Consider the following 24,285-nt stretch of genomic DNA (forward strand, 5'->3'; position numbering starts at 1 on the left):
CAAAAATAAAGCAATTATACTATCTTGAATTCCATCACGAATAATTTTATTTGAGAACGCTTTTGTAAGCTTGTAAATAGTAAAATGAACTGTCACTAGAATAAATCTGTCAGATGTCAGACAAGCGATTGAGAAATGCTAGCAAACTGAAGTTGATTGCAATTCATATCGGCCACCCCGTATATGTCTTTTCGAGAGTTGCCTTTCATATTATGGGGTTGGGCAACACTAAAGTTACAATTTGCCAACTGATAGATCTATCGTAACTCATTTTGGAGGTTATACGTACTCAGGAAGTTTTGGCATACGAGCGCTATTTGGTTTGTTCACAGAAACTTAAAAAATTCATCTCGCCCAAAAAGTGGGATAATTTTTTTTTTGCAAATTTCCACGTGGATTAACGGAACAAGAGGGCATCTATGAATTTAATTAAATTTTTGGCGATGAAGCTCCCTCAGGGACCAGAGTTTATCGAGGGTATGGGTTATTCCATCGAGGTTGTAGTCTACTGCAAGACGAATTTTCTGAAGGTCGTCCAAAATAAGTTCCGCAAACCATTGATGAGAATTTGATTAAATTTTTGGCGATGAAGCTCCCTCAGGGACCAGCAGTGTTTATCGAGGGTATGGGTAATTCCACCGAGGTTATAGTTCACTCCAATAAAAATCTCCTGGAGGTCGTCAACATCAGTTGTTGTTCCGCAAACCATTAATGATCTGCGATATTGCAAGGTCGTCGTGTGTTCTATTGTGAGATTGAGACAATCATAGGCATTAGTGGGGCCAGCAGATATTCAATATTGCATGAACATTTAACCGTCACAAAAAATGTGATTCGCGTTGGATCCCACACAATTTGCTCAATCGCTCAAAAAAGGCTCGTATCGTTTGGTGCAAACAAATACTTCAAAAATACGATCGCAATGCTTCGAAACACATCTATCACATCGTGGCAGGTGAGAATCGTGGATATATGCGTATGCGCCTGAACGTAAACTACAGTCGATTGTATAGGTGTTTCAAGATGAGCCAAATCCAAAAAAAGATGTGGGCGCACGATGCAATTCCAAGCAAATTAGCGTCTGTTTTTTTTCTTCGGAAAAACTGGACATGATGCAATCGTATCCCTAGAAAAACTCAGAACAGCCAAATCTGAGTGGAACGCAACCGTTTTGCGAGTTGTCTTCCAAGAAATCAGGGAAACCATCCGCCGAACATGGACCGCTCCTCGCCACGACAATGGGAGCTCTCACATATCGGTCCAAACAACTACATTTTTTAGTACGCAAAACATCGATTTAATGGGTCATCATGGGTAAACCATAAAATAAGAGGCTAAAGTTTTTCGCCTGAAGGAAATAACTGTGGCGACAAAAGGAAACTTCAGTTGTTTACAATTTCTTTTACGAGAAAAGAAAAATAAAAATTTTTGCTAGTACAGCTATATTCCCCCTAGGAAAATTGTCTAGCTACGCTTAGTGGCCTCAATCACATTTAAATGGTTTTCTCCTATATATAAAAAGATTTGTCCCTTAGAAATTGTGAAAATAGTCTTTTTTTAACAAATGGAAAACCCACAAAGTGTAAAATTTAATATATTTGTATTTGTCTTTATTGGATTTTGTTTATCCAATGTTCGATCGGCGTATTATCAGTACTTTTTCGCCAATGAGGATATCTTCGAAGCTTGTGATGATGCTCCAAAGGACAGCAAGGGTATCGGAGACCCATTTGAGTACAGTCAAATGACATGGGCTTTCGATGAAGGCAGTGCGCATTTGGAAGGTAACTTGACATGTATTTGGGAGGGAGTGGAAGCCAGCGATCGTATCGAGGTTTGCGCATGTTGGATCTTAGTGTTATGGGAAAATATTGTTGACCAATTCTTTTACCTTTTAATCCAGGGAAGAGCTGAACTTTACAAATTCCAACGTGGCGCCTGGCAACCTACAGTGTTCTCCGTCTATATAATGGATGTATGTGCTATGCAATTTGATAACAACTTTATTGGTTATCAAATTTGGACACAGCACATTAATGAACAGGACCGCAAATGTTTGAATAATTACAATGTAATGAATTTTTGGAATTTGGAGAGTTGAGGTTTTTCTTATTTTTGATTCTATTTTTCCAGCAAACTTATCGTCATCGTCCTTATGATGTGAATACAACTTTTGAATTTAATACTAATGTGGAAGGTCGTTATAAAACTATAGTCACTCTTAAGGCTTTTGATAAATTCAGTATTCAGCGTCCTAAAGTTATCTGTTATGCTATTGAAGGAGAATTTGTTAAGGTGAAATGAGAATATTGTATTTTTTTAACAATCTATATTTGTCTAAATTTAATTCCATAATAAAATATTACTACATTTAAAATAGCATTTGGGTTTTAATTTTAATTAGTTCGTAAGAAGTTTGGGTTTTAGGTATTTGGCTCGAAATTATTCCCTTCGATTACTATTTGTGCAAATCTCCTGGAATGGAGTATATTTCCATCCAGTGTATTCAAATTGTTTTTTTCAGGAATGTGGAAACATTTTTGAGCTGTAGATTTTTGGGGATATTTGTAGGAATTTTTAAGAGACATTTTATTTTAAAATTGGGGACTTTCGGGAATGAAAGCATGTCAACTTGGAGACAAAAGTTAGAAAACTACTATTAAATTAAGTTTTTACTACGAAACCTTAAAGTGTTTCGTATTAAGGGCTTAATACCACATTTAACACATTTGGCAAAATTCAACTAAAAGTTGTAAAATTTTAACTGTTTTGTTGGTAGATCGAATTCTTAAATTTTCTATAGAAATAAATATTGACAAAATTTTCTATAGAAATAAAATTTTGACAAACATTTCTAAAGAAATAAAATTTTGACCAAGTTTTCTATAGAAATACATTTCTATGGAAACAAAATTTTGACAAAATTTTCTACAGACATAAAATGTTGACAAAACTTCCTACAGAAATAAAATATTGACAAAATTTACTACAGAAATAAAATTTTGACAACATTTTCTCTAGAATTAAAATTTTGACAAAATTTTCTATTGCACTGAAATTTTTATAAAATTTTGTGTGAAAATAAATTATTGACATTTTTTATAGAAATACAATTTTGAAAAAAAAATGTCTATAGAATTAAAATTTTGACAAAATTTTCTATAAAAATAAATATAAAATTTTGATAAAATATTCTAAAGAAATAAAATTTTTACTAAAATTTGTATAGAAATAAATTTTTGACAAAAATTTCTATAGAAATAAAATTTTGACAAGATTTTCTTTAGAAATAAAATTTTGACAAAATTTTCCATAGAAATAAAATTTTGACAAAATTTTCTTTTCCTCTGTTGGTTAAGCTACACTTGTCGTTTAATCAATGCATGGTTTAAAGCTGAAATCAAAAACTACAACAATGATTAAAGAACAAAACCAACAATAACAAAACAAAACGAATAAAAAAATTCTTTAGCAATAAAATTTGGACAAAATTTTCAATAGAAATAAAATTTTGACAAAAAATTCTATAGAAATAAAATTTTGAGAAAATTTTCTAAAGAAATCAAATGTTGACAAAAATTTCTATAGAAATAAAATTTTGACAAAATTTTCTATAGAAATAAATTTTGACACAATTTTTATAGAAATAAATTTTGACAAAATTTTTTATAGAAATAAATTTTGACAAAATTTTGTATAGAAATTAAATTTTTACAAAATTTTTTATAGAAATAAATTTTTGAGAAAATTTTCTATAGAAATAAAATTTTGAGAAAATTTTCTATAGAAATAAATTTTGACACAATTTTTTATAGAAATAAATTTTGACAAAATTTTTTATAGAAATAAATTTTGACAAAATTTTGTATAGAAATTAAATTTTTACAAAATTTTGTATAGAAATAAATTTTTGAGAAAATTTTCCATAGAAATTAAATTTTTACAAAATTATCTATAGAAATAAAATTTTGACAAAATTGTCAATAGGAATAAAATTTTTACAAAATTTTGTATAGAAATAAATTTTTGACCAAAATTTCTATAAAAATAAAATTTTCACAAAATTATCTATATAAATAAAATTTTGACAAAATTTTCTATAGAAATAAAATTTTCACAAAATTTTCTATAGAAATAAAATTTTTACAAAATGTTTTATAGAAATAAAATATTGACAAAATTGTCTATAGAAATAAAATTTTGACAAAATTTTATATAGTAATAAAAAGTTGATAAAATTTTCTATAGAAATAAAATATTGACAAAATTTTCTATAGAAATAAAATTTTGACAAAATTTTCTGTAGAAATAAAATTTTGACAAAATTTTATATAGTAATAAAAAGTTCATAAAATTTTCTATAGAAATAAAATATTGACAAAATTTTCTATAGAAATAAAATTTTGACAAAATTTTCTGTAGAAATAAAATTTTGACAAAATTTTATATAGTAATAAAAAGTTGATAAAATTTTCTATAGAAATAAAATTTTGGCAAAACTTTCTTTAGAAATAAAATTTTCACAAAATTTTCTATAGAAATCCAATTTTGACAAAATTTTCTACAAAAATCAAATATTGACAACATTTTCTATAGAAATAAAATTTTGACAAAACTTTCTATAGTAATAAAATTTTGACAAAATTTTCTATAGAAATAAAATTTTGACAAAATTTTCTATAGAAATAAAATTTTGACAAAATTTTCTATAGAAATAAAATTTTGACAACATTTTATATAGAAATAAAATTTTGACAAAATTTTCTATAGTAATACAATTTTGCTAAAATTCATTAGATAAAAAATTTTGACAAAATTTTCTACAAAAATCAAATGTTGACAAAATTTTCTATAGAAATAATATTTTGACAAAATCTTCTATAGTAATAAAATTTTGATAAAATTTTCTATTGAAATAAAATGTTGATAAATTTTTTTTACAGAAATAAAACGTTGACAAAATTTTCTATAGAAATAAAATTGTCAGAAGATTTTCTATAGAAATAATATTTTGATACAATTTTGTATAGAAATAAAATGTTGACAAAATTTTCTATTGAAATAAAATGTTGACAAAATTTTATATAGAAATAAAGTTTTGACAAAATTGCGACAAAATTTGTATAGAAATAAAATTTTGACAAAATTTTCTATTGAAATAAAATTTTGATGAATTTTTTTATAGAAATAAAATGTTGACAAAATTTTCTATAAAAATAAAATTTTCGGAAAATTTTCTATATAAATAAAATGTTGACAAACTTTTCTATAGTAATAAAATGTTGATACAATTTTGTATAGAAATAAAATGTTGACAAAATGTTCTATTAAAATAAAATGTTGACAAAATTTTCTAAAGAAATAAAATTTTGACAACATTTTCTATAGAAATAAAAGTTTGACAAAAATTTATACAGAAATAAAATTTTGATAAAATTTTCTATAGAATTAAAATTTTGACAAAATTTTCTATAGCAATAAATTGATGACAAAGTTTTCTATAGCAAAAAAAAATTCGACAAAATTTTCTTTAGAAATAAAATTTTGACAAAATTTTCTATAGAAATGAAATTTTGACAACATTTTATATAGAATTAAAATCTTGACAAAATTTTCTTTAGAAATAAAATTTTGACAAAATTTTCTATAGACATAAAATTTTGACAAAATTTTCTATAGAAATAAAATTTTGACAAAATTGTCAATAGGAATAAAATTTTTACAAAATTTTGTATAGAAATAAATTTTTGACAAAAATTTCTATAAAAATAAAATTTTCACAAAATTATCTATAGAAATAAATTTTTGACAAAAATTTCTATAAAAATAAAATTTTCACAAAATTATCTATAGAAATAAAATTTTCACAAAATTTTCTATAGAAATAAAATTTTCACAAAATTTTCTATAGAAATAAAATTTTCACAAAATTTTCTATAGAAATAAAATATTGACAAAATTGTCTATAGAAATAAAATTTTGACAAAATTTTATATAGTAATAAAAAGTTGATAAAATTTTCTATAGGAATAAAATATTGACAAAATTTTCTATAGAAATAAAATTTTGATAAAATCTTCTATTGAAATAAAATTTTGATAAAACTTTTTTACAGAAATAAAATGTTGACAAAATGTTCTATAGAAATAAACGTGCCAGAAAATTTTCTATAGAAATAAAATTTTGATACAATTTTGTATAGAAATAAAATGTTGTCAACATTTTCTATTGAAATAAAATGTTGACAAAATTTTATATAGGAATAAAATTCTGACAAAATTTGTATAGAAATAAAATTTTGACAAAATTTTCTATTGAAATAAAATTTTGATGAATTTTTTTATAGAAATAAAATGTTGACAAAATTTTCTATAAAAATAAAATTTTCAGAAAATTTTCTATAGAAATAAAATTTTGACAAACTTTTCTATAGTAATAAAATGTTGATACAATTTTGTATAGAAATAAAATGTTGACAAAATTTTCTATGGAAATAAAATTTTGACAAAATTTTCTATAGAAATAAAATTTTGACAATATTTTGTATAGAAATAAAAATTTTACAAAATTTTCTACAGAATTTAAATTTTGACAAAATTTTCGATGGAAATAAAATGTTGACAAAAGTTTCCATAGAAATAAATTTTTTGACAAAATTTTTGATAGAAATAAAATTGTGACAAAATTTTCCATGGAAATAAAATTTTGACAATATTTTCTACAGAAATAAAATATTCACAAAATTTTCTATAGAAATACAATTTTGAGAAAATTTTCTACGGAAATAAAATGTAGACAAAATTTTTTATAGATATAAAATTTTGAGAAAATTTTCTATAGAAATAAAATTTTGAGAAAATTTTCTATAGAAATAAAATTTTGAGAAAATTTGCTATAGAAATAAAATTTTGACAAAATTTTCTATCGTAATAAAATTTTGACAAAATTTTCTATATAATAAAATTTTGATAAAATTGTCTATAGAAATAAATTTCGATATTTGGATGTGTTACAAACGGAATGCCCAACTTATTATACCCCTATCACCATTGTATGGCGGTGGGTATAAAAATGTAACGAGAAAATAAATAACGGCTGAAAAACTCAGGTCTGTATTTCTCACAAATGATGTCTGCATTTTTGAGATAATTACCATCTAACACCATGGTACACTAAAAAAACAACATGTTTACTTTGATCCACAGAGTTTGACTTTCCATGGGGGATTTTGGTATTAATTTCGAGCTTGTGATAATTTGTAAACATTTGCACAAAAGGTACATTTATTTTAATAATGAGGCCAAAAAGGCGAAACGCGTTTTTATGGGGAATTTTTTTTTAAATAAATATAGTTATTTCATATAGAATTGCACGGATTTCCAATTTCGATCTTATCATCTTACCATCTTTTAATTTGTCCTGCATTTCATTGAAAACCTTGAAATTTAAATATTGAGGACTTTAACACCGTTTACCTGATATAACAATGTTTCTTTGCATACTTTTAGGAGTACCCCTAAAAACATGGTAAAAAGAAAAACTTTCTCAGATGTAAGACTCCGGTCATATATCAATGTAATTTGGATCATAATGCACAAAATATCAAATTTATTAAAAAAAAAATGGCACAAGACTATAAAAAGGAAATTTGAAATTTTTAACAAATACTTGAAAGGAAAATAGGGTTTCTTAATATCAAAAATAAAAAAACTTTAAACCATAAATGCAAAATTTTTCAAACTAAATTTTAGCCTTGATTACCTCAGACATTTCAAAAAGAGCAAAATGTTATTTTGGGATGGAGAACATGTAACATGTTTGTCGCAACCCTATTATTTTCTAGAAGATTATGGATATGATTTCGGCAGGCATATTATTATTTGCGGAGAAAACCACACTGTTGCGACAAAAATGTTCTTGAAGGTGATCATATCCGTTCTCTGTGCCACAATTGAGCCACATATTCGTAATATTAACGAAAAATACATTTTGCTAAAAAAACATAAAATTGAAATTTTTTTCGAGTGTAAGTACAGCTCGAATAACATTATTGTGCTGCACCCTATGAAGGAAATTATGTAATTGTTGTTTTTTAACTTTAAATCCTTTACTGTACACCATAAACAACAACTTCTAAATTGGGTCATATTTAAACTCTATTCTATATCAATGAGCCAATAATGACGCTGGTGGTGGTGGGTGGGAGGCTGGGTGTAAATGGGGCAAACGATGGAAATGTAAATGAATTTTAGTCAAACATTATAGAGCATCAAATGACAGCAACAGTAATACCAGCACCATCAAAGGCAACATCGTCAAGAGCCCAACGCTAACATTATCAGTAGAAGAGCATTGCTAGCTTGTCATCCACGTCGACATGGTAGGACGATAACCATATTTTTTTTGCAAAAATAAAAAAAAACAACATCTCTGGCATTGGTGAAAACGAAAGAGAACCAAACTGTGATAACTACCAAATGATGGCGCTGATGATGATGACGATGATTGTGATGATGACTGCTCCAGTAGCAGCAGTAGCAATGCGCTGGTGATTGACATGATTACCCCATTGATGATGATGGTGGTGGTCTATGGCATGGAAAAAAGTATCAAAAGAAAAAAATCCTCTGTACAGAAATGTGTTATGCTAGTACTCTGTAGTTTTGCTTTTTGTTAGCTACCCCTTTGGTTTAACAAAAACAAAAAAAAAAAAATGCTGGTGATGATGGCGATGCGGAGGCTTCACGTTTCATCATTGGGCTTTGGAAATGTTTAACATATTCAATAGAATCACTATGTGAATCGATATTAAATTGCCTTACTTTGGGAAATGTGTGGGCTGTTTTTTGTGCCAAAGGCAAAGGGTTCAACCGTAGGTACTCAGGTTAAATCTTAGATTTTAAAAATTTTCCAAAATTTGTTAAAATAAGTTTGGGAAAATTTTCCTTATTTTGTTTTCTTGTACCATAATAAGTATTCATGTCAGGTTTGATAAATTTGACATTTTTGTGCTTTTTTTGATACATTTCGCCTGGCAAAACCACCGTGCCACGACCGCGAGCCATTTGGTACTTTTTCATCACAATTACCCCATATATAGAGATATTCTGCCCTAATTGTGAACATTTCTCAGATATCGACTCAACTCTAAAAATTATAAATAGAAGACATTGAAGAAATAAACATATTCCAAAATGAGGATATTTTAGTTTTTATTAGAGGATCTCAACATTTTTGAGAGGAATTTTGAGGCAATATACACATGGTGTCTTTAGCAATAATGCTTAGTGTCATCCCCTCAGCCGGTTGCCACAGTTGGTAGAATACTACAAAAAATGGTAATTTTTATACCCTCCACCATAGGATGGGGGATATATTAACTTTGTCATTCCGTTTGTAACACATCGAAATGTTGCTCTAAGACCCATAAAGTATGTATATTCTGGGTCGTGGTGAAATTCTGAGTCGATCTGAGCATGTCCGTCCTTCCATCCGTCCGTGTGTTGAAATCACGCTAACTTCCGAACGAAACAAGCTATCAACTTGAAACTTGGCACAAGTAGTTGTTATTGATGTAGGTCGGATGGTATTGCAAATGGGCCATATCGGTCTACTTTTACGTATAGCCCCCATATCAACGGACCCCCAAATTTGGCTTGCGAGGCCTCTAAGAGAAGCAAATTTCATCCGATCCGGCTGAAATTTGGTACATGGTGTTAGTATAGGGTATCCAACAACCATGCATTAATTGGTTCCTAACAGTCCATAATAATATATAGCTCCCATATAAACCGATCCCCATATTTGACCTCCGGTGCCTTTTGGAGAAGCAAAATTCATCCGATCTGGTTGAAATTTGGTACGTGGTGGTAGTATATGATATTTAACAACCATGTGAGTTGAAATTTGTGGATGACAGTCTTTCGTAGAAGTTTCTACGCAATCCATGGTGGAGGGTACATAAGATTCGGCCAGGCCGAACTTACGGCCGTATATACTTGTTTTTACTGTTTTGTAGAATTCTTGACTTTGGTAGATTTTGCAAAGAGGTACTTCTTCATAAATAAATGGAAATAAATTTCTTAAAAAATTTTCTATAGAAATAAAATTTTCAAAAAATTTTCTATAGAAATAAAATTTTCAAAAAAAAAAATCTATAAAAATAAAATTTTCAAAAAAATTTCTATTGAAAAAAAAATTTCAAAAAATTTTCTATTAAAAAAAATTTTGGATAGAAATAAAATTTTGATAAAATTTTTTATAGAAATAAAATGTGTAAAAAACTTTCGCAGAAATAAAATTTTTACAAAATTTTCTGCAGAAATAAAATTTTGACAAAATTTTCTATGGAAATAAAATTTTGACAAAAATTTCTATAGAAATAAAATTTGTAAAAAACTTTATCAAAAATAAAATTTGTAAAAAATTTTCTGCAGAAATAAAATTTAGACAACATTTCTTATAGAATAAAAATTGGAAAACATTTTCTATGGAAATAAAATTTTGACAAAATTTCCTATAGAAATAAATTGTTGACAAAATTGTCTCATAAAAACAAAATTTTGACAAAATTTTCTATAGAAATAAAATTTTCAAAAAATTTTTTATGAAAATAAAATTTTGACAAAATTTCTATAGAAATAAAATTTTAAAAATATTTTCTATTTGAAATAAAATTTTCAAAAAACTTCCTATAGAAGTAAAGTTTTGACAAAATTTTCTATAGAAATAAAATTTTGACAAAATTTCCTATTGAAATACAATTTTGAAAAAATTTCCTATTGTGATAAAATTTTGACAAAATTTTTTTTATAGAAATAAAATTTTGACAAAATTTTCTATTGAATTAAAATTTTGACGAAATTTTATATAGAAATAAACTGTTGACAAACTATAAGAATAAAATTTTTCCTATAGAAATAAAATTTTTATAAAACTTCCTATAGAATAAAAATTGGAAAAAATTTTCTTAGGAAATAAAAATTTGACAAAATTTCCTATAGAAATAATTTGTTGGCAAAATTGTCTATAAAAATAAAATTTTGAAAAAAATTTTCTACGGAAATAAAATGTTGACAAAATTTTCTATAGAAATAAAAATTTCAAAAAATTTTCTATGGAAATAAAATTTTGACAAAATTTTCTATAGAAATAAAATTTTAAAAATATTTTCTATTTGAAATAAAATTTTCAATGAACTTTCTATAGAAATAAAGTTTTGTTAAAATTTTCTATAGAAATAAAATTTTGATAAAATTTCCTATTGAAATACAATTTTGAAAAACTTCCTATTGAAATAAAATTTTGACAAAATTTTTTATAGAAATAAAATTTTGACAAAATTTTCTATAGAATTAAAATTTTGACGAAATTTTATATAGAAATAAACTGTTAACAAAATCTAAGAATAAACTTTTTCCTATAGAAATAAAATTTTGATCAAATTTCCTATAGAATAAAAATTGGAAAAAATTTGCTATGGAAGTAAAATTTTGACAAAATTTCCTGTAGAAATAAATTGTTGACAAAATTGTCTATAAAAATACAATTTTTAAAATTTTTCTATCAAAATAAAATTTTGACAAAATTCTCTATGGAAATAAAATTTTGACAAAATTTTCTATAGAAATAAAATTTTGACAAAATTTTCTATACAAATAATAATTTTCAAAAAATTTTTTATAGAAATAAAATTTTCAAAAAATTTTCTATAGAAATAAAATTTTGACAAAATTTTCTATAGAAATAAAATTTTCAAAAAATTTTCTGTGGAAATAAACAAAATTTTCTATAGAAATAAAAAAAATGTCTGGAGAAATAAAATGTTTTAAAAAATGTTCTATAGAAATAATATTTTGAAAAAAAAATCCTATTGAAATATAATTTTGACAAATTTTTTATGGAAATAAAATTTGTAAAAAACTTTCGCAGAAATAACATTTTTACAAAATTTTCTGCAGAAATAAAATTTTGACAAAATTTGCAATATAAATAAAATTTTGCAAAACAATATATTTTTAGAAAATCCAAAAAAAAAAAAATCCAAATCGGTCTATATTTAAATAGACGTATACTTTTACGATAGTCTTTAAATTTTATGTTATGTAATTTTAGCACCTTTTGGCTTTGAAAAGTAAATTTGTAGATTGGTCAAATTTTGTATTTTGGTAGATTTTACAGAGAGGTACTTCTTCATAAATTTTCTATTGAAATAAACTTTTCACAAAATTTTATTTCTCTTCTATGGGAATAAAATTCTGACAAAATTTTCTATAGAAATAAAATTTTCAAAAAATTTTCTATAGAAATAAAATTTTCAAAAATTTTTCTATAGAAATAAAATTTTCAAAAAATTTGCTATAGAAATAAAATTTTCAAAAAAATTTTCTATAGAAATAAACTTTTCAAAAAAATTTTCTATAGAAATAAAATTTTAAAAAAATTTTCTATAGAAATAATATTTTGAAAAAATGACCTATTGAAATAACATTTTGACAACATTTTTTATAGATATAAAATTTGTAAAAAACTTTCGCAGAAGTAAAATTTTTACAAAATTTTCTGCAGAAATTAAATTTTTACAAAATTTTCTGCAGAAATAAAATTTTGACAAAATTTGTTATAGAAATAAAAGTTTGCAAAATAAGATTTTTTTAGAAAATCTAAAAAAATGCAAATCGTTCTATATTTAAATATACGTATACTTTTACAATAGACTTTAAATTTTAGCACCTTTGGGCTTTGAAAAGTAAATTTTTAATACATTTTCGTCAACATCATTTATCATCGCTGATTCATGCCGTCTACTCTATCCTACTTTGTAACCCTTTCGATATTTGTTCATTGACTAGAAACAAGCAACCACTTTCTTTATATATTCATTTTGAAGTTTATTCCTTTAATCCAATTCGATAAGCATTATTTTCTTCTAAATGGCTTCAAGGATAAGTTGAAAATTAATTCAACTCTTTTATTAGAAAGCATTACAAAGTTTATTGAATTGTAGGGCAATTCTCTATATCAAAGGATTTTTTTTTCGATTGACTACCAAATTTGGGTTTTGCATTGACGATGGGTGTTGATTTTAATAAGATCCTTATTATCGATGGATAATCACATTACATAAGGGTAAATTACGATATTGGGTTAAGTTGTTTTAACAAATGTTTGATTTTGCTAAAGATTCGATAGAGAAACTATTGGATTCGCGAATTAGTAATGCGGGTAGGGTAGTAGATGGCTTAGTTCGGAATATACGCATCAGTTAATAATGAAATTATATTCATGTCATAACTTCGTTCCATAGCTTTCATGTTCAGTATGTGTCATTTATCAGGAGTGCAAACAGCACAGCTTTTTGGTGCGTTTCAAGATGAGCGAAATCCAGCAATAATTCCTCGAGCTCGAAGCACTTCCAAGCAAATTATCGCCAGTTTTTTTTTCGGAAAATCGTACAACTAGAATGACGTAGAACAGTCAATTCTGAGTGATACACAAACATTTGTTTGCAAGTTGACTTCGAAGAAATCAGGAAATCCAGCCGACGAAGACGGATCACTCTTCACCACGACAATCGACCTCTCAGACATCGGCTCAAACAAATGCATTTGTGAACGCTCAAAATACAGATTTGATGGGTGATCCGCCGTCTAGTCCGGACTTGCCACCAAATGAATTCTTTTTATTACCGTACATAAGAAATACAATAAGAGGTCAACCTTTTTCGGTAACTGAAGAAACAGTTGATGCGTTCAGAATGTATGTTTTGGAGAAATGTTACCTCAATCAGAGTGGCAAAATTCCTTCGACAATTGGTTCAAATGCATGCAAACATGTATGGCGAATATTTTGAAAAACAATAAATTGATTTTCGATAATCAATATTTGTTTTCAGTTCTCTAACATTGAAATATAAAAGGCAACCCTCTTTTCGACCTTAACTAAAACCTTTGAGCTAAACATTGCGAGATAAACATAATTTTTTTTTTTGGGAATAAATTTTCAATAGTTTTGAAAAAGTCCCCATTTCTAATTTGCGCTTCCAATAAGTATCTAAAAATATTTGAAATTAGTAAAACGTGTACTCATGTTTCGAACATCATGATAAATCCATGATAACGCGTAATGACATAAACGTGGCTTTATAATCTCTAATAGTAACTGAAAAGAGGCGTTCTCACAATATATCCTTACAACACGCTCTACTAACATCAACTTTCCTTGTTCTTGGTTGAAACAGAGGTACCATCAACACTATCATGATTTAAACGGTTCTTCTGATTAGCATCCTACTAGCCTTTGAGCTAAGCATTGCGTGATAAAAAATACATTTTTTTTGGAATAATTGTACACACGTTTTGAAAAAGTCCCCCCATTTTTAATTTTCGTTTCCAATAAGTATCTAGAAATATCTGTAATTAGTGAAAAGTTTACTCATGTTTCGAACATCAGTGATACATAGTAATGAAAAAAACGTGGCTTTATAATCTTTAATAGTAACTGAAAAGAGGCGTTTTCACAATATAGACTAGACGACAATATTCCAACAATCGCCTCTTCTTCCGAGGTGACGGAATCTATATGCCGTGATGACTGGATAATGACGTGATCCAAGATTCCTTTTCCTTACAACTCGCTCTACTAGCATCAACTTTCGTTACTCCTAGTAGACACAGAGATGCCCTCAACTCTGTCATGATTTTGACGGTTCTTTTGACTAGCATCCTACTATCTTCCAGTAGTTTCCAAGCCACTTTTTTGTCTGGGTAATCCCATAGGGTTTTCGTTGCTTTTCAGATTGCTTTAATGTTCCATTTTGCTCCAAAGTCCTCTTTATGTAATTCAGAAGGCGTGGCCTCTATCCTAGAAGGACAAAGTGAGAAAGATCCTCGATCTCGGTCATCGTTTGTAGCTGAACGAGAAGGCTGAAATAGTAGGCATCACAAAAGAAAGAAGCACAAAGTGATAAAGATCCTCGATCTCGGTCATCGTTTGTAGCTGAACGAGAAGGCTGAAACAGTAGGCATTACAAAAGTTTGGTCATAGCCTCAATAACAGTTTGGTCCTCAGGTATTTGTTGGTAAGATGGATGCCGTCAATGCCTGACGCTTTTATGTGAGTTCCTATGGAATGTTTTTATCGTCTCCTGATAATCGACGAAATATGGACCAAGCCTTTCGAGACTAAGGGACAATCGAAACCAAATATCTCCTGAAGTAGACGAAGACGGTCTCACGGTCAACGTTTATTGCTGAACGAGGAAGCTGAAACAGTAGGCCTTACAAAACAGTGGTCGTAGTCTGTATAACAGTTTGATCCCCAGGTATTTGTTGGTAAGTTGGGATGGAATTTTTTTATTTTCTCCTGACAGGCTGCGAAATGTGGACCAAGTCATTCGAGACCAAGAGAGAGTCGAAACAATGGATTAACTCTGCAAATTTCTTATGAAGAAGGCGAAGACGGATAACTTGAACCAAGTTTAGGTTAGGTATGGTGGCAGCCCCTCATTTTAGGCTCACCTTGACTATTCAGTCCATTGTTATAGTGTTGAACTTCTTTCGTATCACTGAGTGCTGCCTAATTCTATGTTAAGCTCGATGACAAGGGTTCTTCTTTCTATAGCCGATTCTGAACGGCATTCAACATTCCGTTGAAATTTTTGCGGTAAGCTTGGAAACACTCAGAAATGTCACCAGCATAAACCAACGCTGAAAAATGGTTTGGTGTGCGGTCGAAACTGGGGTTGAACCTACGACCCAATGTATGGAAGGTGGGCGTGCTAACCATTGCACCATGTGGCTTTATTTTGAAGTAGAACCAAGCAATGCTAGCATTCCAAATAACAAAGCCAATGCGAGTGTCCCAAATATCCTTATGGTTCACTTAGGTTAGGTCAGGTATAGTGGGGTTACTACTTTGGGCTCACTAAGACTTGTCAGTCTATTGTAATTCCACAGTGGTTAACTTCTCTCTTATCAATGCTACTCCATTCCATGCTTAGCTCAATGACAAAGGACCCCCTTTTTGTAACATAGCCTAGTCCCAATTGTGGTGAAACCACTGAGAGAAACTTTGCAGCACTCAGAAATGTCAACAGCATTACCGAGAGGCGATAATCGTACGCTGAAAAACTTGTTTGGTCGAAACTAGGATTGCAAGGCGGGCATGCTAACATTGCACCACGGTAGCTCCTATGTCCTCTTCAGATAGCGAGGTCTCAAGCCGCCAAGTTTAAGGTGAGATACATCCCCGATCTCGACCATCTATAGTAGCTGAAGGAGATCGCTTCAACAGCTAACATTTCAGGAGATGGGTAATACGTTAGAAGTCTGAGACTCATCTCATCGGTTTGAAAGGTGAACTAAAGAGTCAACATAACAGCAACTTTTGTTATTGTGAAAAAAATGGAAAAAAAGGAATTTCGTGTTTTGATAAAATACTGTTTTCTGAAGGGAAAAATACGATGGCAGCAAAAACTTGACTTGATAATGAGTTTCCGGACTCTGTCCCAGGGAAATCAACAATAATTGATTGGTATGCAAAATTCAAGCGTGGTGAAAAAAACATGGAGGACGGTGAACGCAGTGGACGCCCGAAAGAGGTGGTTACCGACGAAAATCCACAAAATGATTTTGAATGACCGTAAAATGAAGTTGATCGAGATAGCAGAGGCCTTAAAGATATCATAGGAACGTGTAGGTCATATCATTCATCAATATTTGGATATGCGGAAGCTCTGTGCAAAATGGGTGCCGCGCGAAATCACATTTTACCAAATACAACAACGTGTTGATGATACTGAGCGGTGTTTGCAGCTGTTAACTCTTAACACACACAAGTTTTTCCGTCGATATGTGACAATGGATGAAACATGGCTCCATCACTACACTCCTGAGTCCAATCGACAGTCGGCTGAGTGGACAGCGACCGGTGAATCGTCTCCGAAGCGTCGAAAGACTCAAAAGTCCGCTGGCAAAGTAAGGGTCTCTGTTTTTTGGGATGCGCATGGAATAATTTTTATCGATTATTTTGAGAAGGGAAAAACCATCAACAGTGACTATTATATGGCGTTATTGGAGCGTTTGAAGGTCGAAATCGCGGCAAAACGGCCCCATATGAAGAAGAAAAAAGTGTTGTTCCACCAAGACAACGCACCGTGCCACAAGTCATTGAGAACGATGGCAAAAATTCATGAATTGGGCTTCAAATTGCTTCCCCACCAACCGTATTCTCCATATCTGGCCCCCAGCGACTTTTTCTTGTTCTCAGACCTCAAAAGGATGCTCGCAGGGAAAAAAATTTGGCTGCAATGAAGAGGTGATCGCCGAAACTGAGGTCGTTATAATCGTTGTATCGCTCTTAAAGGGTGATACGGTCAAAATTTGGTCAATGGAAAACGCGTGTAAATCGGTGAAATCGTTTATTTAAAGAATCAAATTAAATTTCTTTTTCAAGTTCAATTAGTATAAAATTCAGGAAAAATATTCAGTTAGGCTTTCGCTTTTCCAAATCCGAATTGCCGGGCCTCACCTTGTCCACCTTCTTCGCCGCAGAAAGCCAGTTTGCCTTGAACTGCTGCTCGTCCTTAACAGTTTTTTTGGTCTTCTTTAGGTTCCGCTTGACAATAGCCCAGAATTTCTCAATTGGGCGGAGCTCTGGTGTGTTGGGAGGGTTCTTGTCCTTGGGAACCACCTGCACGTTGTTGGCGCCAAATCCGGCCAAAACAGTACGGAACAACCGTGTTTCTTCAGGAAAGGCAGCAGACGTTTATTCAAACACTCTTTCACGTAAATTTCTTGTTTGACAGCCCCGGAAGCTATGAAAATGCTGTTTTTCAAGCCACAGGTACAGATGGCTTTCTTTGCGAACTTTGACAGTTTTATGTGCTTGAAAATATCTGCTACCTTTCCCCTTCCTTTTGCCGTATAAAACTCCTGTCCCGAAAACTGCTTGTAGTCGGCTTTGACGTAGGTTTCGTCGTCCATTACCACGCAGTCAAACTTCATCAGCATCGTCGTGTACAGCCTCCGGGATCGCACTTTGGCCGTCGTATTTTGTTTATCATCGCGATTTGGAGTCACTACATTCTTGTAAGTCGATAGTCCGGCCCCGGAAGCTATGAAAATGCTGTTTTTCAAGCCACAGGTACAGATGGCTTGCCAAACCAGATATTTCTTTGCGAACTTTGACAGTTTTATGTGCTTGAAAATATCTGCTACCTTTCCCCTTCCTTTTGCCGTATAAAACTCCTGTCCCGGAAACTGCTTGTAGTCGGCTTTGACGTAGGTTTCGTCGTCCATTACCACGCAGTCAAACTTCATCAGCATCGTCGTGTACAGCCTCCGGGATCGCACTTTGGCCGTCGTATTTTGTTTATCATCGCGATTTGGAGTCACTACATTCTTGTAAGTCGATAGTCCGGCTCGTTTTTTGGCTCGATGCACGGTTGTAGACGATACACCCAGCTTATTTGCGGCATCTCGGAGAGAGAGGTTAAGGTTTCGCTTGAAACTACCGGCAACTCTCTTTGTCGTCTCAGCGGCTTCCGGTTTTCGATTTCCCCCCGATCCAGACTTCCTGGCTGTCGACAAACGTTCCCAAAAGCACTTTAATTAAATTTGTAACGGTTGATTTGGCAACTTTTAGCGATTTTGCCAGCTTTGCGTGCGAGTAGCTCGGATTTTCGCGATGCGCGAGCAAAATTTTGATACGCTGCTCTTCTTGCTTGGACGGCATTTTGACAACTGAAGAGTGAATTCCAAAATCAAAATAGGAGCAACATTCTACATACACACACCTTCAAAATGAGGGGTGTTCAGGTTTTTTAAATGCAAAATTGAAAGAAATATGTCGAGTTTATATTGACCAAATTTTGACAAAAAAAAGTGTTTTTCTTTGTTAGACCGGGGACTTATCAGCCAACCTGTTATGTATATGAGAACAAATCATATGACTATACCAGAACAAGGATCGATACATACCATATTTGGCGCACCTATTTATGGACCTGAAATACCACTAGATTTCGAATTCCAAACGAATCCCATAAAAATTGGGGTGTCTAAAGCCCAAGAAATCAAATCGGGAGACCGGTCTATGTGTGTACTATACCGAAGCTTGGAACAATATGCATCAAATTCAGTACACATATTTAACACTTTGACCCCGAATTTTCATTTAAGAAGCGTCTAGCAAACATTTTGGGTCGCCACGCCCATTCGTTTAGGTGGTAGAGAATGTTGCCTGTGGACAACTTTGGGAAATTGTGGTAGTAAAATGACATATTCTTGGACATAAGACCTAGAGAAAAAAGGTTTGAAAAACAATGATTTTGAACTTCGATTGGGATGCCCCGGTGAAGAAGGAATGCGGCGATGATGTGGAAAATATATCTACAGTGCTGGAGAGGAAGCCATAGATATCGACCTTTTCGCAACATACTGGTGGATTAGCACCATTATTATATTATTAAATAAATAATATGAAAACTAAAAACTTCTCGAACTTCTCGACTGGCTCAAAAGTAAAAAATCTCCTACAGGGAAGCCAAACATTAAAATATCCGGTCTTTGCCTAGATGCCACGCCCAACGTTTGATCCCATTTTTTAAAGGTCGAACAACGGGGAGGACCTCCTCCCCGAATAGATATCAGTAATTAAGGTACCCTATTTTCACCACATGCGAGACCTTGGCCCCGTAGAGTTAAACAGGGAGTTCCTCAGGGCGGGGTGATATCTCCGGCACTGTTTAACTTCTACCTGTCCTCGATTCCACCCCCTCCTGACGGCGTCAAGATTGTGTCTTATGCGGACGATTGCACAATCATGGCAAAAGATTATAGAAGAGGAAGATGGGAGATTGGCTACACACAAAAAATTATCACCAAATTTTTTTCAATTAAACGATTAATTGAATTTGGAAACGGATTCAATTAATATGTTAATTGATTCAATTAATTATTTAATCAAATCCGAATAAAAACCAATTAAAAAATGATTGATTCATTCAATTTGGAAATAATTTTCAATTACAAACGTGATTGAATATTTTTCCGTTTCCAATTACACATGTGATTGATCCAATCACTTTTGTGATTGAAATTGAGTTATTTTGAGCAATGGAAAGAGCGAAAGGAGACCAAGAGAATGGGTATTTATTCAACAATGTATGATGGAGAGATCAGTCTGTGGAAGTAACTCGTAACGAACGGTTTGGTTTTTGTTTTTCGCGTAAATTGAAAAACATGATTGGCGACATTCTGTCTGCTGCATTCAAAATGTGTGCATAAATATTTGGAAACGCAACAACAAATCATAGCAAACGGTTGAAAAAAATAAAGTGTGCAAGAACAAATGGCCACGTGGTAAAGGTTTGAAAAAATATAAGACAGATCGCATTTGAAATTACATTTGTTTGTGTTTTGTGGTATTGTAAAAATGGAAAACAATCTACGTTTATTGAAGGTAAGAAATTTTGAAATGTGAATACCGTTTTCATTGAAGCTTGTTTACATTAAACGGACTAAAATAATATATTTTTTATTCATTTCTTTTAGTGACCAATTTTATTTCGTGAAATTGACCAATCAATCCCATCAACTCCATCATTTTATCAAATATATAAGAATATGTTTGCAATCAAAAGGTGGGTACCGCATTGATCTTTTAAAATGATAAATTTTTTCACTCCTACACGCACAGAAAAACCATGTTTGGACATGGTTGCCGCATCCATTTAATGCTTATCTAGAGCATGTAATTGCCGCGAAAACCATGTATTTAGTCTTTGTAAACATAGTTTTCGAGCGGAGAAAAATGTATGGTGGCAATAAGCATTTGAATGGTTCTCAAATACCGCAAACATGTTCTATCATTTAAATGATAGAATTTGAGACCATTAAATGGTCGGGAAAATCATGTACCTGACCATTCAATTTTTTTTACTTTTTTACAGGGAAAAAAGTATTTTTATAGGTTAAGTATAGACATGTCTAGAACCATTACATGGCCATAAAGACCATTTACATTTTTTCGTGACCATTTAATTTTTTAACTTGTTTGCAGCGAAAAGAATTTTATAAAACATTGAGCAGGTACACACGATTTTCATTTTGCGCGTCAGTCGTGTGTTGATTGTTTCTTGGAATGGACGGAGAATACGGATTTACTGTGTTTTGTGTTAATTTATTTATTCAGAATTGGCACGTGGTTTTATGTGAACACAAAAAAGGAAAGTGTAATTGAAAAAATGTACCTGTTTTATTGTTCTGCATTTTGCTATATGGTATAATTTATTTTTATTTGCAGTTACATGATGTCTGCGTTTGTACATTTGATGAGCTCGATGTAAATATGGAATAATTACTTATTGTTGAAATTGAAATAAAATAGAGTGTGTAAAAATATATGATGTTTGCTTGAACGGCATTATAAATACAAATAAACAATGAATTAGTTTATAAATAAATAAAAACAAACAAATAAAATTAATTTTGTGTTTTCTTTTCTCAAGTGGCGTCCTTTTTTCGACGGTGAAAAAAGTTTTTTCATAAAGATCAAAACATTTTAGGTTGTGACCATGTTCTTTTAACTAGGAGAAAAACATTTTTAATGAATACCATAACATTTTAAATCGTGACCATTGTCTTTTCATTCAAACAAAATTCTTTTTATCAATATAATAACATTTTAGATGAGGACAATTACATTTTTCTTAGAACCATGTTCACTGAGCCAACATGGTTGCAGGTTAAAATGTTACATGGTCGCCGCAAAAATAGCTCCTATCATATTATTTTGCTCTTCGAATATGATTGTGACAATCATGTTTCTTCTCTGCGTGTAGTTTTCTTAAAACCAAGAGCGGTATGGGTTTGTTGGAAGATTCACCTTCAAGTTGCGAAGTAGCGTTGGAATTAAATTGCATTTTTGTTTTACGTGCCTTTTTCAGTTTGAACCCAAGTAGAGAGCAGTATATCCGATATATAAACTAATGAGCTGAATTATGTAATGGTAAACAAGTTCTTTTTTTGGATTTAAAAATATGAAAAATATCCGAAAATAATAAAAATATGTATTTTCCATTTATATTTTTTTCTATTTCCAGAATTTGTATCATCAATATAATACCAAATATTGCATTGCTTTCCCATTATTTTTGTCTTTGATTGGTTCAAATTTTAATAGACGATTTCAATGTGTGGAAATTTTGGAAAAGAATTGTTACTAAAATTAAATTACCGAGCTCCTTAATACACCTTTTTATGCTAAAAGACTACAAATGCAAAAGAAGATTATAAATCTGCAACCTGGAACTACGAATTGAACTTGATATTCTATGCAGGTAATGTTTAACAAAATTAACTTTTAATTGAACAAAATTAAATTCGAATTATTCTGTTTACTTTCAGAAAAACTAATTTAGCTTACAGGCTGCTGATTTATTGGAAATCTAGGCGAATCTACATATTAGACGAAACATGCTGATATGGTTAATATGATAAGGGCGATAATGATTTATGTAGTTTATTTTTTTAACCCTTTAGTTGTTATTGATCGTAATTGTATTTGTAAATTATGTTAGAACAAAACACAAATGACAAGAACCAAATTTATCTGTCTATTGCATAATTAAAAAAATAATAAAATATTGAATATGTTTTATAAGAAAAACATATTCTTTTATTTAAAATAAAACCAAATACCTAAACCTAAACATGTTAATAAAGATGTAAAGTTATTGTTATATAAGTCAATGGTTCGATCTATTTTAAGCTATGGTGCACCAATCTGGTTCAATATTTCTCCCGCTTATATGGAAAGGCTCAGAAAATTTGAGAGAAAATGTTTGAGATCATGTACAAATCTTTTCAGATCAGCCCACACAAACTATACACACTTTGTATCCAATAAAATTCTCTATGATTCAGCGAATGTTAACAGAATAGATAACTTTTTAATTAAAACAATAAGGAATCATATCCTCAAATGTACAAATAATGATACAAATAATTTAATATTGGCTCCGTATTATGCTGATGAATCATATATATGTAATACACTTGAAACGGGATATGTCCCTCCAGAAGCCTTTCTGTATTTAGACAAAATGGGCTACATACAAAACAGTGAAGGTGTTCCACAGTTTTATCATTTATTCAGAAGACCTAATGTAAAATCTTTCGACATTAACCTCAGAAATAGTAACGAACTACGATTTGATACAACAATAACTAAAAAGGATAGAATAGACTTTAGTAAGATACTCAAATTTTGGTGGTATAAACCATAATAAAATTACTTCTTTTTTAATCCTTGACTTCTCTTTACAATGCAAATAAAATAATGTTTTTGTACAGCTTTTCATTATATTGCACACTATATTAAGTAGTTCCAATGTAAACTTTATAACATATAAGTAATTGATAAAAACAAGAATGAATGTAGAAAACATATATGTAATGTACTAGAGAGTTCGATGTCGGACCTGTGTATTTGAAGTACTATATTTACCTACTTTGTTTATTGGTAGTTTATACTTATGAGAAATAATTAAATAAATAAACAAATTGAAAAAAAAAAAAAAAAGTTTCCGGAGTCTGCCCCAGGGAAATCAACAGTAATTGATTGGTATGCAAAATTCAATGAAATGAGCACGGAGGACGGTGAACGCAGTGGACGCCCGAAAGAGGTGGTTACCGACGAAAACATCAAAAAAATCCACAAAATGATTTTGAATGAGCGTAAAATGAATTGATCGAGATAGCAGAGGCATTAAAGATATCAAAGGAACGTGTTGGTCATATCATTCATCAATATTTGGATATGCGGAAGCTCTGTGCAAAATGGGTGCCGCGCGAGCTCACATTTGACCAAAAACAAAAAGTCCGCTGTTTTTTGGGATGTGCATGGAATAATTTTTATCGATTATCTTGATAAGGGAAAAACCATCAACAGTGACTATTATATGGCGTTATTGGAGGGTTTGAAGGTCGGAATCGCGGCAAAACGGCCCCATATGAAGAAGAAAAACGTGTTGTTCCACCAAGACAACGCACCGTGCCACAAGTCATTGAGAACGATGGCAAAAATTCATGAATTGGGCTTCGAATTGCTTCCCCGTCCACCGTATTCTCCAGATCTGGCCCCAGCGACTTTTTCTTGTTCTCAGACCTCAAAAGTATGCTGGCAGGGAAAGAATTTGGCTGCACTGAAGAGGTGATGGCCGAAACTGAGGCCTATTTTGAGGCAAAACCGAAGGAGTACTACCAAAATGGTATCAAAAAA

The 24,285-nt window shown here is 30.7% G+C and overlaps 1 protein-coding gene across 1 annotated transcript; it reads left to right on the plus strand.

Annotated features, from left to right (window-relative positions):
* Positions 1 to 1,558: 1,558 nt before the first annotated feature.
* On the plus strand, positions 1,559 to 2,315 carry LOC142241735 (uncharacterized). The gene is made up of 3 exons (XM_075313519.1): positions 1,559 to 1,834; positions 1,904 to 2,071; positions 2,134 to 2,315. Exons 1-3 carry the CDS (start codon positions 1,565 to 1,567, stop codon positions 2,302 to 2,304), a joined length of 609 nt encoding a protein of 202 aa, XP_075169634.1. The 5' UTR covers positions 1,559 to 1,564; the 3' UTR covers positions 2,305 to 2,315.
* Positions 2,316 to 24,285: the final 21,970 nt, after the last annotated feature.

Source organism: Haematobia irritans, chromosome 5, assembly GCF_050003625.1.
Source record: "Haematobia irritans isolate KBUSLIRL chromosome 5, ASM5000362v1, whole genome shotgun sequence".
NCBI lineage: Eukaryota > Metazoa > Arthropoda > Insecta > Diptera > Muscidae > Haematobia > Haematobia irritans.

What these genes read in the sequence shown, in the direction of transcription:
- LOC142241735 (XM_075313519.1), top strand. Translation starts at nt 1,565, where the DNA reads ATGGAAAACCCACAAAGTGTAAAATTTAATATATTTGTATTTGTCTTT. An exon ending in AAGCCAGCGATCGTATCGAG is followed by an intron (nt 1,835 to 1,903) that starts GTTTGCGCATGT and finishes CTTTTAATCCAG; the next exon opens with GGAAGAGCTGAACTTTACAA. An exon ending in AATGTTTGAATAATTACAAT is followed by an intron (nt 2,072 to 2,133) that starts GTAATGAATTTT and finishes CTATTTTTCCAG; the next exon opens with CAAACTTATCGTCATCGTCC.